General features: G+C 41.7%; 1 protein-coding gene across 14 annotated transcripts in view; it reads left to right on the forward strand.

Moving 5' to 3' along the window:
* Positions 1–18844, forward strand: part of USP34 (ubiquitin specific peptidase 34) — a 435968-nt gene that overhangs the window by 89727 nt on the left and 327397 nt on the right. For 7 of the 14 annotated variants that reach the window (XR_013773268.1, XM_079297808.1, XM_079297816.1 and 4 more), the window contains 21 exons: positions 1760–1928; positions 2011–2085; positions 2583–2734; positions 3139–3187; positions 3279–3383; positions 3496–3540; positions 4531–4635; positions 6507–6654; positions 7564–8198; positions 9104–9261; positions 10071–10149; positions 12411–12537; positions 12887–12994; positions 13983–14087; positions 14212–14336; positions 15323–15475; positions 16351–16474; positions 17134–17213; positions 17758–17898; positions 18010–18156; positions 18551–18710. Coding sequence is in view for 12 of the 14 variants with exons in the window: in XM_079297808.1 (XP_079153934.1) it covers positions 1760–1928; positions 2011–2085; positions 2583–2734; positions 3139–3187; positions 3279–3383; positions 3496–3540; positions 4531–4635; positions 6507–6654; positions 7564–8198; positions 9104–9261; positions 10071–10149; positions 12411–12537; positions 12887–12994; positions 13983–14087; positions 14212–14336; positions 15323–15475; positions 16351–16474; positions 17134–17213; positions 17758–17898; positions 18010–18156; positions 18551–18710 (2990 nt within the window). In the remaining 2 variants the exon portion in view is untranslated. Of the gene's footprint in view, positions 1–1759; positions 1929–2010; positions 2086–2582; positions 2735–3138; positions 3188–3278; positions 3384–3495; positions 3541–4530; positions 4636–6506; positions 6655–7563; positions 8199–9103; positions 9262–10070; positions 10150–12410; positions 12538–12886; positions 12995–13982; positions 14088–14211; positions 14337–15322; positions 15476–16350; positions 16475–17133; positions 17214–17757; positions 17899–18009; positions 18203–18550; positions 18711–18844 lie in introns of those variants that run through there. The other 7 variants (XM_079297817.1, XM_079297819.1, XM_079297809.1 and 4 more) reach the window with 5 other exon arrangements.

Raw genomic sequence — 18844 nt, forward strand, 5'->3', positions numbered from 1 at the left:
CAGGCATTGCTGCAGCTGCTTTTATTAATGAGTCACCCCAAACAGCCATGTAAAGCTGAAATAGGGCTCATTGTTCTTCATGGTTCTGCCCCAACTGCTCTGATGGATTTAAAAATGCCAGTAGGCTTGCAGAGGGTAGTGTGAAATTGTTTGAAAAGTTTGCTCCCTTAGAGAAGGCTTTCAGCATGGTCTTTGTTTTCCTTGTCACTTGGACACTGCAAGTGTAAGTCTCACTCCTTGGACTTGAGAATCCTAATGTGAATTGGATCTGGAGGCACAAAGGTGGAAGTTTTTATTTGTACATCCAGTAGAAGAGTTTAGAGATCAGTGGTTAATCCTACTACTGAATCATAGATTTTGTCAAAAGGAGGAAGAACCCTCTTGGATTCTCCTTTGCTCTGCTTATTATCAAGAAAACTTTCACTTTATCTCCAATTATGAAATACTTAAACTCTTTTGATACATGAGAAGAAAAAAGTGGTTTTTCTTTTATCTCATGTATTAAAGCTGTGATTATGATAATAAATTTTCCTGTGAGCAAAAATGGCAGAGTTAGTAATAACTGTGCTGCCATATCAAAATTCAGGACGTGAAGATCCAATTTTCATGGCAAAAAGTAGAATTTCATTTGCTTTGGAAGCCTTCCTTAAATCTGTGACTTGGTTTTGTTCAGTGACAAGATCCGACCTTGATCAGATGCCTGGGGCTGCAGGTGGATTTTCTGTGCCTTGCCAGGTTCTCTCTGTGTTCAGGAGGGTGCATTGCCTTGGTTCTATACCTGTGCTTCCACTCTCATTCAACAAGTAGATCAAAAGGATTATTTTAAAGAGGAGAATCCCAATACTGTTGTTCTAAGAATTCTTTTCCTGAGCAGCATCTTGATTCAAAACACTAATGTGAGGAACCTTGCAGCATTTCAAGTGCCTGATGCTCCCTGTACTGGTTTGAAGGACAGATGTCTGCCAATAAAGGCAGAAGCTTCTCTTTTAAATGGAGAATGTAAACCCCCTTCCTCCACATTATTAAAATTTTGAAATTAAGGGGCTCTCAGGCAAAGATATGGAAATTAGGAATAACAGTTCTTTACTAGGAAAATTAAAATTGAAATATTACAAAGAACAATCCCAAAACACTGCCAGAGTCAGAATCCAACCTGACACCCATCAGTCACTCAGGGTGTTGGCAGAGTCCCATTCAATGGTGGCTGCATCCTCCTGCAGTGGCAGATGTGGTTCAGCTGGAGCAAAGCTACTGTAGTAGGTGCAGTTTTCCTCTGAAGGTCCAGGGATGATGTGGAAAAGTCTGGCTTTTCCTCTGGAATCCAGTGGAAAGATGGTATCTTTCTGTCCAAGATCTCAGTTTTTATCTAGCTAGGAAATGCTTGGCTCCTCCCCGTGGCTGGAGCATCTCCCAGTGGGATGATGTAATTTTATCAGTCACACAGTGGGACTCAATGGCTCAGCAGCAGATGATATCTTCCTGGAGGGAGGATGGGGTGTGGGAAAGATAAAGATGATTCCCCCAGCTGGTTTAAAGATGGACCATTAGCAGATAACACGTGCCAGGAGATAAGGAATCACTGCCCCACCTGCCTTCAACATTTCTGGCCACATCCTATATTGCAGTGCTCCCTTAGGCAGGGCTGTGTTCCCAGGCTGTGGGTAGGGGTGAGAGCAGGAATTTGGTGGATTCCTGTGTTTGTGTTTGGCCTGGCTCAGTGCACTGTGTGCAACACCCTCCCTGGCTGTTGTTGCTGCAGCTCTGACGACATGGACGGGCCCGTGGAGGACATCGGGAGCCGCTCGTGCGTCACGCGCTTCGTGAAGACGCTGCTGTCCATCATGGAGCACGGCGTCAAACCCCACAGCAAGCACCTCACCGAGTACTTCGCCTTCCTCTACGAGTTTGCCAAAATGGGAGAGGAGGAAGTGAGTACAGCCTCACCTTGGGGGGTTGGTGGTGTCTGTGCACTGAGGTGTTTTCATGGAATTGCCTCCCTGCGTTTTTCAGAGCCAGTTCTTGCTCTCTCTGCAAGCCATATCCACAATGGTCCATTTCTACATGGGAACCAAAGGGCCTGAGAATGTGAGTTTCAGTATTTTATATAACAAATAATCTTCCCTGTTTTGCATCTGTGATTGTTACTGCTGTGTCTTGAATCATCTTTCTGCTGTTAAATTAAAATTGCTTCACTTCCACCATTTTTTTAATGTTTAAGTGAATAGAATATTTTTACAAATATGTTGAATTGACTATTACTGTTTAGTATACAAACTGAGTAAAAGCAGTTAAATTTGCCCTTAACTTTAAATGCTATCAACAAATAATCCTTACTCCTATTGTACAACTTAGGTTCTTAAATTTACCTGCTTTTTCTGTTAAATAGACCATATCTTCAGCCAGCCTACCTCTTGCATATGTAAATACAGTTTTGCTTTATGTGAATGTTTCAATGTGAAAATCAATTTATTAGATACTTACTTGGTTTGATTCATGCAAGTTAATTAAGTTGTTTGGAATGAAGGACAGGATATAGGCAAGGCTTAAAATGTCCACACTGAAGTTCTCTGTTTTTTCCTTAGCCCCAGGTTGAAGTGCTTTCTGAGGAAGAAGGGGAGGAAGAGGAGGAAGAGGAAGATATCCTTTCTTTAGCAGAAGAGAAATATAGGCCTGCTGCTCTTGAAAAGATGATTGCCCTGATTGCTCTTCTGGTGGAACAATCTCGCTCAGAAAGGCAAGAGCTGCTGAAAAAACCAAAATCAATTTAGAATTTATAGTTCAGAAAGGAGTCAGATTTTAGCGGTTTGTCTGAGGGTATTATTGTGGGGTTTTTAACAGCATAAGTAAACTTGTATCTGAGCCCATTATATTTTTAATATCTTAAAAAGGGGTTGTCATTGTTGACCAAGTGAAAGACTTGGGTTAAATGCAATTGGACACATTCAATTGCATTCATTTGGTTTCCTTTTTTTATCTCATTCAAGTACAACTTTTTTTTGTTTTTCATTTTTTCAGCAACACATTTATTGTCTCTTGTATGTTGTGATACTGAAGAATATGAACTAACACTCAGTCCTGAGTGTCTCCCTGACCATAATCATGGCTGAAGTTAAATTATCATTTTCTTTTGGGTTTTAGGCATTTGACCTTGTCCCAGAATGACATGGCAGCACTGACAGGAGGAAAGGTAATCAAGTTATAAATGACTTCTTTAGCCTCCCAAACCCCCTGTGGTGTGTAGCTGTAGGCAGTGTACTGTATCTGCTTATTTGTTGCAGGGTTTCCCTTTTTTATTTCAACATATCCGTGATGGGATCAACATCAGGCAGACCTGCAACTTGATTTTCAGTTTGTGCCGGTACAACAATCGCCTTGCAGAGCATGTGAGTAGCAGGGACCTGCAGCTGTTCTTTGAAATCTCCTCCCAGCTGTGTCCTGGGGTAACTGTTACTATTTTAACAAGTCTAAGTGAGTCTTGTGTGTTTTCTTTTCAAGATTGTGTCCATGCTTTTCACATCGATAGCAAAGCTGACTCCTGAGGTATGTAAACACAGCACCTGCCTAGGAAATGATCTGTAGTCATATTTCCCTGGTTTAAATCACAGAAATAATCCTTTGCTCATCAAAAATCTTGCATGGAAGATGATCCAATGAAGTTTTTGTGGCATCAAATGAAGTCTGTCTGCACTGTTGGTGAAGTTTTATTAAATATAAATTTGCTGTGCCACTTAGGTTGAAAGTTTTATTCAAATGAGATAATGCTTCTAGATTCTCCACCAGTATGAATTTCTCTTAGAAAGTTGGCAACATTAAAATATTGTGCAAGAATAAGTGGAGATAATTACTTATTATCTGGCTGTTCAAGATTTAGGGCAATGTTTTACAGTTCTGTGCTGGCAAACACATTTCTCATTCAGAGTAAATTCCTGCCCTGGTAATAATAGAAATACTGAGTGTTCCAAATGGATTCCAGATGCAGAAAATATAATTATAGTTGTAACCACTTCATTGAAATGTTGTTAAAAGCTGGGTGAGTCTTGGCAGTGTAAAACCTCAAAATGGGATGCTTTTGGATAAACTTCCCAGGATCCATATTCCTGTTACATAAATGCATAAAAATAATAATTTATCTGAGCTAGTGAAGTCTTCTGTAAATATAAACCAGGATAAATTAGTAAATTCTATGGCAATGGACAGCTTGATTGTTTCATTTTTCCAGAATAATGTCTGTATTTCCTATAATACATATATACACATATATTAATATATAATACATATTTCCTTTAACTTCTAGACTGATCCTGTCTCATATGATCCTGTTGCTTTGCACTGACTGTAACCAGTGGCATAATTTATAGATATGTATGGATTATATACAGATGAAATAGTAAGGGATTAAAGTATTATAAATGTTCATGTCTGAAGTTTAGAAATTTTCTGTGAACTGGGGTTTTAAAAAAAACTGCTCTTTAAAATGTGGATGAAATTAAATAAATGAAATTGGATATTTTTCCCATTTCTGCATTGCAGGCAGCCAATCCTTTTTTCAAATTGCTCACCATGCTCATGGAATTTGCTGGTGGACCTCCAGGAATGCCACCCTTTGCTTCTTACATTCTGCAGAGGATATGGGAGGTACAATATGTAAAATAAAAACAGAAGCTAAATTGTCTTCCTCTTGTTGCTTCTTTTATGTCTTCTTTGCATTTTGTTGTCATCCTTCCTGCATCAGTCCATTTTTTTAAATTACCATTCCTCTTTTGAATAAACAGCAACAGCCAATAGACATTAGAAAGTTCTGTTGTAACTTAATGTAGGATTAATGGCTCTTTCAGTTTAACTTCAAGATTTTAGTTTAATGAGAAATTATTTGATTCATAATAAGGGCCTAGAATGGATTTTTCTATACAAATTCCACATAATTTTCTCAGTTATCCTTTTGCAAGGCCTTTAAAATGTTTCAACACCCATCACTTTCTTGTGAGGTTTTTTTGCCTTTATTACATATTTCTTGAATATTCATTTGACATTTTTTGGTTCTCTGTAAAATGTCCATGAACACTTCTAACACATAAAACAGTGCTAAACTGAGTCTGCTGGATAGTTGCAAGGACCAACCTTGCTTTTGTTTCTAAAATGAGAGACTTTTTAACCAAGTTGGCACAGGGATGAATTCCTTGATCTGAGCCGTGGATGAGCAATTAAAGCTTTCTCTTCACCTCCCTGCTCTCTGAGTTCCCAGTACAATTTACTGTCTTCATTCCTGGCTGAGAACAACATGGCCAGCCTGAAGACTGCTGAGGACCAGCTCATTCCCTTTAATTCCCTTTAAAAAATTTTAAAAATGGGGCTGGAGCACTGTGGGATGGGACATGGATTGCTGTTCAAAGGATTTCCTCCTGGTCAGGAGCAGCTGTAGGATCACAAGTGATGTGATGGATGAGCTGTAACTGCTGCACCTCAGGTAAAGGGAGTTCAAACAGCACATCTCAAGGGGCACAGTGACATCCAGCTGCTGACACAGGTCCAGAGATATATAAATTGTGCAGGCAGGGATGTGAGACCCAGCAGTGAATTCTACTTGGGGTGTAGAATCTACTTTTACAGCCTCTCCAGCTTCTAGAAGTCGTTAAAAAGTGATTGAGCTCTGCAGACACTGAGAAATTATTGTCTCTTTCTTGGACATTCCCTCCAGCCATTACCCAGTAACCCTGACAGAGCAATTTGTCATTTCTAAATTAAGGGAGGAGATTGTTCTTAAGGTGTTTATTTTTAAAATGAGATTAAAATTTTATAAGCAGAGTTATGGTTGTGTCAGCTGCTCATATTCTTCAGGTGGAGTAGAGGAACTGGGAACAGCTTCAGCAAACCAGTTACTTCCTCTGATTCCTTAGGGTAAAATTTTTTTCTTGTCTGGGCACCTGGGCCTTGAGGTAAAAAGAAAGTAGTCTTTAAAAACTAACAAAAGAGCAAACTACATTTATTGGCCTCATGTCAACAGCATGCCAGCTACACAGAGCCAGAAAAGCACAGGAAGCCTCATTTTCTCCTTATTCTCTGAAGGTTTGATGATTGCAGAACAGCACTCACTGCCTTTGGAGAGTGCTGGATAAATCTATTCTTTGAAATTGTATATTCAATAAAAAATGTAATAGTTAGCCTCAGCATGAAGCTGTATGAACATCTTTGCATACCATTTATGTTCTTTTGAAAATACTGATTCAGTGTTAAGGTTTGGTGTTAAATATTTTTTATAAATACTTGTTCATAAAGACAAGATTGCTCATCTTAGTGCTTAATATTTCAGTTTCTAAATATCTCATAATATGCAGAAAGAATAGGCAGAGTAATTTCCTGGGCTTAGACTGAACTTTCAAAACTGTGAACAAGGTTCAGAAGCAGAAGCCTGTGGAATTTAATATGGTTTTCTTTGTGTGCAGAGCAGCTCAGTTAGTGCATAGTAGGAAGATTAATGTATTCCTTTTGGTTTTCCCCCTCTCCTTTAGGTCATTGAGTACAACCCCTCTCAGTGCCTGGATTGGCTGGCTGTGCAAACCCCTCGGAACAAACTGGCTCACAGCTGGGTCCTGCAGAACATGGAGAACTGGGTTGAACGTTTCCTCCTGGCACACAACTACCCTCGAGTGAGAACTTGTAAGTGGATTTTAATTGGAGACAATTTGTCACCTGTTGCAGTGAGTTGCATGCTCCTGTCTTTGTCTTTTCTTCATTTTCCAGTTGTTTTAGCATGGCTGAGTTTTAAAATCTTGGGGTAACTGTGGTGCCTCATCCAGAGGTGTTACCAGTTTTGATGAAAACTGTGTTTTCATTTGGTACCTTGAGTGATACATTGGTAGGTTCTTTATATTAAGTGGTTAATCTGCAAAGTCCAGGAGAACCTAAAGAAGGAAAAGAGGTAATTCCAGAGGTTTTCCATCACATTGCTTACAGTAGTACATGTTCTTCCACAGTAATCTTCAAGAGTCCTTTGAACTTGTGGATCGAGGAGAAGCAGCCTGTGCTTTCTCCCAGATTCCAGGGTATCTTGGCTTTGTTCTGCCAGGAATCAACTTTGTGTATTGTATATTTGTCAACTTTTTAACAAAGGAGACTCCACTGTCACAGGAGTACAGGCCACTGACCTTTAACACGTTTCTGTGGCTGAGGGAGATGTAAAAACTGGAGGTGCAGCTTTGCAACAGGCTCCAGTTGTAAACATTTCTGAGGAGGTAATGACCGCTTGATTGAGCAGTGGACAGCTTCAGTCATGGAAAACCTCTGGGATGCATTGTGTGATGGGATCTGGGATCACATCCTGTGGTGGGATGCATTGTGTTAGCACAGGGAGGGCCAGGCAGCAGACAGGGATGTAGGTAGTACATCCCTTTTAATGTGCTTTACCCACTTGGATTTTTTTTCCTAGTGCGAATATAGTAATACCAGATTGTGTCAAATGCTTTGAAATTGTAAATGGAAGATGCAGTGCAGTTGAATTGCTGTTTACATGGCTGTTAAGCAGATGTGTCACTGTCAGAGGCGTAACAAATCTGTTTCTATTTGAAGCTGCAGCCTATCTCTTGGTGTCGCTTATTCCAAGCAATTCCTTCCGTCAGATGTTCCGCTCGACGCGCTCCCTGCACATCCCCACGCGGGACCTGCCCCTCAGCCCCGACACCACAGTGGTTCTGCACCAGGTCTACAACGTGCTCCTTGGGCTGCTCTCGCGAGCCAAGCTCTACGTGGATGCTGCAGTGCACGGCACCACCAAGCTGGTGCCCTACTTCAGTTTCATGACGTACTGTTTGATCTCCAAAACCGAGAAGCTCATGTTCTCCACCTACTTCATGGACCTGTGGAACCTCTTCCAGCCCAAGCTCTCGGAGCCGGCCATCGCCACCAACCACAACAAGCAGGCCCTGCTGTCCTTCTGGTACAACGTGTGCGTGGACTGTCCCGAGAACGTGCGCCTTATCGTGCAGAACCCCGTGGTGACCAAGAACATTGCCTTCAATTACATCCTGGCCGACCACGACGACCAGGACGTGGTGCTCTTCAACCGCGGCATGCTGCCCGCCTACTACGGCATCCTGCGCCTCTGCTGTGAGCAGTCCCCCGCCTTCACCCGGCAGCTGGCTTCCCACCAGAACATCCAGTGGGCCTTCAAGAACCTCACCCCGCACGCCAGTCAGTACCCAGGAGTAAGTGACACCTTCTGTGTCCTCTGTAATTAACAGTGTTACACGTGAAAGTCATTTGTGTCTTTGGATCCATTCGTTAGACTTTAGCGGGGATGGGTTTGGCTTTTCCTTGCTGTGTGGCAGCTGGAGAGCCCTTGTTGTTTTCTGGAATAAGCTTTGATGGTGGTCTCTGTAAAGGAGGTTGCATTGTAACAAAGGTGGATGAATTCCCAGTTTCTTGGTTGCTTTCAGTTTGTGGAACAGGGCCAAGGTTTAGCCTGTTGCATTCCAGGGGAGGGTAGCCTGTTGTTCCCCTTGGGAGCACCCACATACTTTTGGCAGACCTGGGAGTTGTGCTGTCAGTATAACACAGTGACACCTGCAGCAGAGAGCAGGTTGAAGTAGGCCATGTGTGATGCTCAAACAACAAACAGGCTGAGGCTGGAAGAGACCTGGGTTTGAATGATCACACAGTGAATATGCTTTGGGATCCTTTGGGTGTGCAGGGACACAAATACAAAGCTTCCCATCACTGTGGGGAGGAGGAGGATGCAGGGAATCTTCAGTGTTGAACTTCTGCCTAAATCAGCTCACGGAGAAATTTTACACTCTGACAGTCCCATTGCCCTCCTCAGAAGTCTCAGTTTGTCTTGCAAGGGACCTGAGTTACTCCACTGTGTTTGGTGTTTGCCAGGCATATGGGACTGCAGCAGGTTTTGGCACAAGCAGCTTTCTGAATATTTGGTCCCAGGGATGGGGATTTCAGATTGCTTTGTACATATATAGATGTAACATACTGAATGTGGCAGTGAGCTGTGCTCTTGCAAGCATGAAAACACCTGATTGTATAACTTTGAAATGAAGTGTGAACCATATCACAGTGAGAGAGCTGACTCTATCTAACCAAGTCTTTCTGTGTGTTTTAGGCAGTAGAAGAGCTGTTCAACCTCATGCAGCTATTTGTAGCTCAGAGGCCAGACATGAGAGAGGAAGAAATAGAGGACATAAAGCAGTTCAAGAAAACCACCATAAGCTGTTACCTGCGCTGCTTGGACGGACGCTCTTGTTGGACAACTCTCATAAGGTACAGCCCTGTGCTCATCCAGCAGCTCAGCTGGAATTCCATCCTCAGCCTCCCCCCACAAGCAGAGCTGTAGTTGCAGCTGCCCTTGTTGCTAGTTGTTTCTTTGGAGCAGAAATGTGATGTAGAAATGGTGCCTGTGGGACAGTTTTATTGTATCGTGTTTTCCAAGAGTGTTTCATTTCTGGGCTTAGGAAGTACAGCTGAAAGTGCTGCTTGGGCATTCTCAGCAGAGCTGTAAATTGTCTGTGCATGTAGGTCAGGGCTGGGGTTTAAACAGAGCTCTTGGTGCACTGAAACCCTTGTGGAAAGGACAGACTGTGTTACCTGGAGGGGCTCCATGCACTCACCTGTCACAGAGCACAGCCACGTTATCCCAAATAATCTTTATGTGGAAATAAACAATTCATTGGCATAATCCTTTCCTTTCTGTTGTAAGCATAAAATATTCTGATAAAAATGTTTTCAGACAATTAAAAGGCCAAACATATGCTTGACTGAATCTATTTAAATGTATCATTTAAGAAGCATGAACTTCTGTCTTTCAAAGTACATCATCTTCCACATTTTTGCAGTGGTTTTATGGGAAATATTTCTTTAAAGATTATCTATAAATGACTTACCATAAAGGAGATCGACAGCAGAGGCATTTTTCAATTAAAAAATGGGGGGAGTAATGATGAGAAGAATTATGTTCTTTTGGATACTCTTTTTTCTTTTGTGATTGTTTTCCAAAATAACATCATGAGTATAACAATTTTAAGCTTGGGATGTGATTTTCAGTGTTATCAATGTTTGGATTTTTTTCCTAGTGCCTTCAGAATATTATTAGAATCTGATGAAGACAGACTTCTGGTTGTGTTCAATAGAGGATTGATTCTGATGACTGAGGTAATTACTTTGTTATTTAATTATAGCAAACATCTCTCCTTGGTACTTCTCCTGTCAGCTTTAATAGGATTTCTTTTTAGTACTAAAAAGATCAGGAAATTGTTTGTCTCCTTCTCAGGACAGATGGAATGCAACCAACAGATTATGCTTAGAGAAATTAATTTATGCTTTTTTTGGTGTCATTCCTTTTATTAGAGGTGATTGGGAATGAATGGCTGAGTGCAGTCACACAGTTGTTAGTTAAAAAGTGTTAAGGAAACAGGTTAAAAGCCAGAAATAACTTTTAGGGTACTCAGCTGCAGTTGTGCTTAGTATTTCTGACCCTCCTTTGAGGCCCTCCTGAGGCAGTTCTCCTTTTATTTCCTACCTGTTGTGCCTTTGTTTGCAAGGAGTGGTCTGAAACACATAAACTGGATTTCTTTCTGGTGGAACTAAACCTAAAATGCATTTCTGGAGCACATCTAGTTGTTGTAAAAGGGGATTTGGTCCATGAGACCAGAATTAGTTCAAAATTGAATGGAAAAAAATTCAATAATGTACCTTTGAAATGGATACAGTTGGAATGTCAAGCCCTTGCTCCCAGCAGATTTACTCTACAGGTTCACATGTCCTGAAATGTCCTGGATTCCATTCAGCACTTCCATTATTGAGGTGATGGGTGAGAACCTGTTTTTATTAAAAATATTGGCAGTGCTCTGTGGGACAGGATCCCTTTGAGAACAAAAATAAAAATCTGAATGTGTTGGAGGAAGCAGAAAAACAAGATTCAGTTCATTCTTGGCACCTGTAGAACTGTGTATTCAGGAGAGATATTAAACTGGGAAAATCCATGGTGCAAGACAAGTGGCTCAGAGGTAATTGTGGCTGTGCAGAAAATGGGATTTTGGAATAGGTTACTGCAGGAGGGGACAGCCAGCATAACTGGAAGTTGTCAGAAGGACTTGGAGCAAACATCTGTCAAGGATATTTGGTTTGCATTTAGGCACATGGCTGGACTGTATGATGATTTCAGGTTGATTCCAGTCCCATTTTTATATGGTTTGTATAAAAAAATTCTTCTAACTCTTCTTAGGGCACTGGTTTGCATTTTCTGGGGAAAAAAGTGTGGAAGAGCTGGAATTACAGAAACAGTAAAGTGCTATTTGAAATGGAGTTTTCAGGGGCTTGTTATAAATATAAGCCTACAGATTAATTAGTTGTAGTTAATTACTTCATAATATCTGTTCCTTCTTGTTATGAAAATACCTCCATCCAGTAAACTGGGTGTAAAAAGTCAGGAATTGGGCTATGAGGTTATCCATACATGAAATGTAAGGAGATTAAGGTACATATATAGAGATGTATAAAAAGAATTTGGTTTAGCTTAGTTAACCCTCATCCATACTAACAATGGATAATTAAGTTTATGAAGTGTGTGTAATATAAAATGAATTCATCCTGTGTAAAACATGGCTGGAAATTAGATTATATTGATATTACTTTACAGCTGGAGGTTATCTGCCTTATATTGTCAGTTTTTAGCTGGAAGTGTTTTGGCTGGTGACAAAAAGCTGCATTAAGGAGTTGTCACATCCAGGGAAGTTTTTTACTTAGGGGATATCCATGTGTCTTTGGTCTTCACTGTAGTATAAAAAGAGCCTGGCAAGGGTTTGCATTCCAGGGACTAAGGCTACTGTATTTTTTATCTTTCAAATACCTCAGCAGATTAGATATCTTCTCTTACATCCTGTGCTAGAATTTTTGCAGTTCGGAAATGAGTTGCTTTTCCTCCCCAATATTTCTATAAATCACAGATGCCCAGAAGGTATAAAAGGAGAAGTAATTCATCTGATGTAGAACCATATATCCTTCAGCAGCATTTTGAAAAATGACTGGCATTCATCTTAATCATACCTTTTTCTCCCCAAATTCATATATCTGTCTGTCTTTGTGCACCTCTTGTGTCACTTTGTCTGTTGGCAAAGAAAGTTTGGGATTACAGGGATATAAAAGTACTGTGTGTCAAGTAACACTTTGTTCATTGGGTTGTAGATAAAGCTGTGAAAACTTGGTAATTACTGTGAGCTGGTAACACAAAGCTTTTACCTTGGAAATAAATAAAGAACTTTGTGATTATATCCAACACCTTGTATTTTTTGAGGATAAAATAACTTGTTTGAGCATAAAATAAATGCAAATGTATCTGCAGGATAAAAAGAGGAGTACTAACACATACCTTAGTTTGGCAACATTGTTTTGACTTTTTTTTTTCTTCTTCCCAGTCCTTTAACACATTGCACATGATGTACCACGAGGCCACAGCTTGCCATGTGACTGGAGACCTGGTAGAGCTTCTGTCCATTTTCCTTTCAGTTCTGAAATCCACACGTCCCTATCTGCAAAGAAAAGGTTTGATTGTAACTCTTTGAAAGGATTATGCTTCTTGTCCCTAAAGTAATTTTCCTCACCTAAACCCTAGTGGGTGGGGTTTTTGCTTATTAGTTGTTTTTAAAAACTTGCTGTACAATGGAATATGTGGCTGCAATGAATTGTTATTTATTAAATTACTTAATGACTTAATACAGAACTAGATTTCATAAATGTAATAGCAGTAGAGCAGTGAGATTTAACAGATTCCTAGATAGATTAAGACCATAGTAGAGGAAAAAGAGGTTCCTGAGCAGTAAAATTCTGTGCTGTATTTAACAAGCTTTTGAGCCATGAGCTAAGCAGCCTCCTGGGATGTTTGCATTTGCAGATGTGAAGCAAGCTCTCATTCAGTGGCAGGAGCGGATTGAATTTGCCCATAAGCTCTTAACTCTGCTCAATTCCTACAGTCCTCCTGAGCTTAGAAACGCCTGCATTGGTAAGTTCTGGCCATGCAGGACCTGTCCTGCACAGGCACCTGCTGTGAGGTGGAAATGCCACTTCCACAAGTGCATGTGCTCTGCTAGAAGCTCTGGAGGTTGGGGTTGTTGGTGTGATACTGGCAGCGCATCAGTAGCAGTGTTGTTACTCCAGAGAGTTCTGGGTTTGCTTTGAATACTCCTGTGTCAGCTCAGGCATGCAGACTGGGGGCACAGAAAGTCACAGGTCACCTTGAGACTGATTTGCCACCTGAGGAGTAGCTCCTTAGCTCAGGTGTCACTGAGTTTCCAGTCAAATCCCAAACCTGACATTAAAATTCAAGTATGAACTGAAGCTTCCCTTATAAGGGAGCATGGAGACCAAGTTACTCTGAGAAACAGCTTTTCCTGGTCATTTTTGTGATTCAGCACTGTGAAGTATAATAGTGGAACTAAAGCTTAAGTAGCTTGTAGAAAGCTTGGGTTTTAAAGTGTAGACACAGATATATACAAATGCTTCTCTTGCATTAGCAAAACTATTTCAGAAAGGCCAGGTTTTTTCTAGTTCAGGCTTTAAAGTATTATTTAATAGATTGCTGATAAGGGCCTAACACTGTGTCCAAAATACCTGGTTTTGTGTGTGATTTGTATGCATTTCCCCCTATTTTGAGTATTTTCTCCTTGTCCTTCTGACTGCTGCCGGTTGCCATTTTCCAGGCATCAGACCTGCTCTGTTAAAGAAGAAGCAAAGAGGGTAATTTCACTGAGGTTCTCATTCTCCCAGCTGGCCCCTCCCTGGTGGCTGCTGCAGCACTGAGCAGGGTCTGTGCCAGGGGCAGAGGTGAAGGGAATGGGGATGGAGCAGGGGTGTCACTCAGGTGCTGCTCACGGCGGAGCTGCGGCCAGAGGGATGCGAGAGAGAGTTTGCAAATGCATGAGCCTTACGTTGAACTGTTTGCTGTTAAGAAATAACAATTTGTAATAGCAAAAACAACTTTTTGTTTGTAGATGTCCTCAAGGAGCTTGTACTTTTAAGTCCTCATGATTTCCTACATACTCTGGTTCCATTTCTACAGCACAATCATTGTACATACCACCACAGTAATATCCCAAGTAGGTATTTCAGTGATTGTATTTTGAAGTTCTCTTACACTATTATTACTCTATCGTGTTCCTTGCTGATGTCAAATATTGACCTTTTTAATATATCCCTATTTTATCCGAACTTACACTACAGTGTCTCTTGGACCTTATTTTCCATGTCGTGAAAATTTGAAATTAATAGGGGGGAAAACCAATATTCGTCCTCCACGTCCTGAACTCAACATGTGCCTCTTGCCCACCATGGTGGAAGCCAGCAAGGTATGTAAACAAGTGCTCCTATAAAGAATTCTTTCTCTGTTGTTTTCCCATTTTTATAAAAGTATTGGAAGAATCCAGTAGCTCAATGCATTTACTTTTTCTTTGTAAATAATAATAATTCTTCTTCAAGATGTGTTGTCCTCATATACTCCATTCTAGATGTGCACTTCAGAAGCACCATTTCCCTGCCCTTGGGGATACACAGCTTCATATTGCAGACACCATAAGGGTTTGGGCCTTGTGGTAGGAAAAAAAACCCCATAACTCACATTTTGGTGATTTCCCAGTCTGTCTGTGGCATTTATAAAAGAGATTGAAGCACCACCTAGGGATTGTCCAGATGGGTTTCACACTATCTTAAGATTTATTGCCAGACAGCCAAGGAGACCCTGCAGGTTCCATTAGAGTCCATTCAGCTGGGACTGAGGCGTAATCTCCTACTTTGTTTGGGTAAAATCCAGTGCCTGAAATGTTATAAAGGGCTTTAAGTCTTTTCACTTGCCATTTTCCCTTCTGTGGGCTTCCTGATGGGATGCCAGCTTCGGTGGGGCTCCTCCCTAGTGACTTGCCACGTCCCGTTGTTACAGCTGCAGCAACGGTGGGATTCAGCTCACGTCACTTTGCCTATCTAAAAGGTCAGCATCCAGCTCTTCCTGGGGCTCCTGGCCATAAAGAGTTACCCTGGGAAGGAGAGAAAGAGCTCCCCTCCTTCCTGTCCCAGGAGTGCAGGGAACACCAGTGACTAGATTTTAGATAGCTAAAGTCAGGTCAGGTGAATCCCACCCAAAAAGGAATATGTATGGACAATCATTTGAAGCAGGAGAACTGGTTACTTGCTGTCCGGTAACTGTGGTTCTTCAAGATGCTTTGTCCACACAGATTCTGTGCTCCTCCTGCTGTGCTAATTCCGAGTCCTGTCCTAGGGGATTCTTACGGGTGAAGGAATTGAGTGGTGGTTGAAGCCGCCATACCCCTTGTGCCCTCAGGTACAGTGGTCGCAAGGACACACTGGGTGCAGGCACAGCCCCAGTGGACACAGCTATTCAGAAAGAATCCAATCTCCTGCACATGGGGCCTATGTGCACGTAGATGGGAATCTGTGTGGGCAACACATTTCGAAGAAGCACGGTTACTGTAGGGTAAGTAACCCTTCTTTTCTAAAGCTTTCAGAATGATGCTGTGTCTAGTTGTGCACCATCAAATTGACTGTGTAGTCCAAGCGTTTGAAAAGATGTTAGAGAGCCAGAAACTGTCTCTGGTGGGTTTCCCCATCATGCATCCAGAAGTGACACTGCAGAATGTAAATACCTGGACTTAAGAAGTTGTCATATTACATGACACAGTATTTCACCCTTTATATCAAATTCCTGCTACATTAGGAAGGAGAATATTTTTAAACCTCTAGAACCACATCCACAGTTACATTGCCCTGTGGTTTTGCATGCTTGTTTCTCATTCAGTTGCTTTGTATAAGGTTGCATTTTCTGCTTGAGTTTGAGAGGGCTCTCTGATGCCATTTTAAGCTTATATACATCCAAAATATTAAAATAGTGACGTATGTCTATGATTGTGTTTGAGACATTCCTGAAAATTCTGCTCTGAAGCTCAGTCTCGAGAAAATTCTGATTTCTACAGATCACAACTGACAAGTTCTGATTTAAAAAGCAGTAGTGTGTATATATTTATATTTAGGTGTCTGTATGTGCTACAGTTACTGCATTTTCTTGTCCTCTTCAAGCTGTGATATTTGCACAGCTTTGCACCCTCTGGGTGTTGGCTCAGAACCCTCCAGTCAGAGATTTTCCTGGCAGAGAATTGCATTTGCCATCCTTCCTCCTGTCACACCCTGGTGCTTGCCAAGGGCTGGCTGAGGAGGCACCTGGAGATTCCCACTGTTTTCCTGTAGTCCAGGATGAAATATTGCAGGGCAGGTGACAGGCAGGGAGATGCTCAGGGGAATCTGGGAGCTGTCCTGTGGCTTTGGAGGTTAAATGAGGCTCTCTTAAATCTTCAGGGCAAAGACGATGTTTACGACCGGATGCTGCTGGACTATTTCTTCTCCTACCACCAGTTCATCCACCTCCTGTGTCGAGTTGCAATCAACTGTGAAAAGTTTACTGAAACTCTAGTTAAAATGAGTAAGTATCAAGGTGAAGCAGACAAAGCATTTTTTTTTTCTGTGATAGTTCCAGAGCTTGTGAAACTTGTTGTGTTTGGATATTATTTTTATCCACCAAACTGTTAACTGTGTGTAAGAGAAGTTTAGCCTTACCCATGTGACTGAAATGTTTTGTGCCTGCCCAGAAAAGAGCGGAGGTAACCACTGAGAATTCAGTCTTACTGTACATTTAGAGTTTAATACAGGACTCACTAAGGCTCTTTCTGGGTGGTTGGCAGCTTAAATGACTTTGGATCAGATCCTGAATCCTCAGCATCTCAGCAATGGCAGTTAATTGACAATATTTCAATTTTTGTGTTCCCGCATTAACCCCGAGGCAAATTCCTCAGTGTGCACAGACCTCAGTGTCACACCAATAATCCCATCCAAAGAGCAATGAGAGAATGTCCTTATATCCCCTAAATCACCCATCTGCTGATTGTTTGTCACACTTTTCCAAAGTATTTATTAAATGGGCTGTAAAAACCTCATGGACACTACAGCTTCCTGATCATACAAAATGCTTGGAATGTGATGCTATAAAATGACACAGTGCCTTGGCACTGCTTTTCTGAGGAATTCTGTGTGTCTCTCCCACAAAGTTTTCCCACACTGACTTCTTCCCTCATGCCATTGCAGGTGTCCTGGTTGCTTATGAAGGTTTGCCACTTCACCTTGCCCTCTTCCCCAAACTCTGGACTGAGCTTTGCCAGACTCAGGTAAGAGTCAGAAGCAACAGAATGGAAACACAGGCAGAACACACTGAATATGGAACAAAGAACCCACAGTTGTAACTGGTGGGTGGTGTTTATAAAATACTCTGCCTGTGTTCAAACCTGCTAATCCAAATCTGGTAAATTGTATTTGCTCCCTGTACACTTATATTCCCTGTCCATGCTAAGCAAAAGCTTAAGCTTTTTTAATGGTGGTGGGTGTGCAGAAAGCACCTCATCCTGACTGTGAAATTGCAGCTTTTTATGTAGCACAAACACTGGGATGATGAAGGAAAAATGTATCAAAGTCTGGGTATGATTGGAGGACACCCTTTGGTTGGCTCACAGATCAGGAGGTTCTCCCTTCCCACACACACTGGTGGGGATAAACTGGCCTTCCTGTGGAAGGAGCTTCATCACAGGAAAATGGGAAATAAGAACTGTCAGTGATCTGTGCAATGCAATGGCATCTGAGAGACCTGAACTGTTTCTCAGTGGGCCTGGCCTGCAGTTCTGCTGCTGACTCTGCCATCTTCTGTCTCCTTGCCAGTCTGCCATGTCCAAGAACTGTGTGAAGCTTCTCTGTGAAGATCCAGTTTTTGCAGAATATATCAAATGTATTCTGATGGATGAAAGGACCTTTCTTAACAACAACATTGTCTACACCTTTCTGACCCATTTTCTTCTCAAGGTATGTGGTCTTTTATTACTCCACAGAATGCAGGCACAGATGCTGCTTCATTTTGGGATTTCCCAGTTCCAATTTTTTGTGGCTTTTAAAAAAATACTTTTGTTTCCACAGGTGCAAGGGCAGGTATTTTCTGAAGCAAACTGTGCCAACTTAATCAACACTCTAATTACAAATCTAATAAATCAGTATCAAAGCCTAGAATCTGACTTCAGCAACCAGAGAGTTGAAATTTCCAAAGCAAGCTCTACATTAAATGGGGTGAGTCTTTTCTAGCTCGTGTCCTACAGGAACTCCTCAGTGCCCTGTGCCAGGTGTGAGGAACTCCCTGCCTCAGCTGGGCTCCTGGGGGGCCATGGGAAGGTGGGAATATTGACCTGACTGTGGGGAGTAAAGTATTAACAACTGCATGAGCATTAATGGTGGGAATGCTGTAACCCAGCAAGGTTTTGTCTCAGCACAGCATTGTCACCTCCAGGACAGATCTTGTTAAGGTCAGCAGGTAGTGAGTGGGGAACTTCAGTGGTGTGAGCAGCTCCAGAATGGGATCTTTGGGCTGCTCAGAACAGGAACAGCATCTCCTTATAGCACAGTCTCTGTGTGCAAGACTCCCAGTTTGAAATAAGCCTTAAGTTTGTTTCTGTGTTGTTCCCAGGACCTCCGAGCACTCGCCTTGCTGCTTTCGGTGCACACTCCCAAACAGCTCAACTCGGCCCTGATTCCAACTTTACAAGAGCTTTTAAACAAATGTAGAGCTTGTCAACAACAGAGGAACTCATTACAAGAGCAAGAAGCCAAAGAAAGAAAAACTAAAGGTTTGGTGTCGTTTTTATCATATTAATGTAATTATTATTTGCATTAATGTATTAATGATTTTATCCCTGCGGGGTGGGCGGTTTCTTGGCCCGGAGAAATACCATTTTATTATGGTGTTGAAAGCTGAAATGGC

The sequence above is a fragment of the Erithacus rubecula genome (assembly GCF_903797595.1).
Source record: "Erithacus rubecula genome assembly, chromosome: 2".
NCBI classification, from domain to species: domain Eukaryota; kingdom Metazoa; phylum Chordata; class Aves; order Passeriformes; family Muscicapidae; genus Erithacus; species Erithacus rubecula.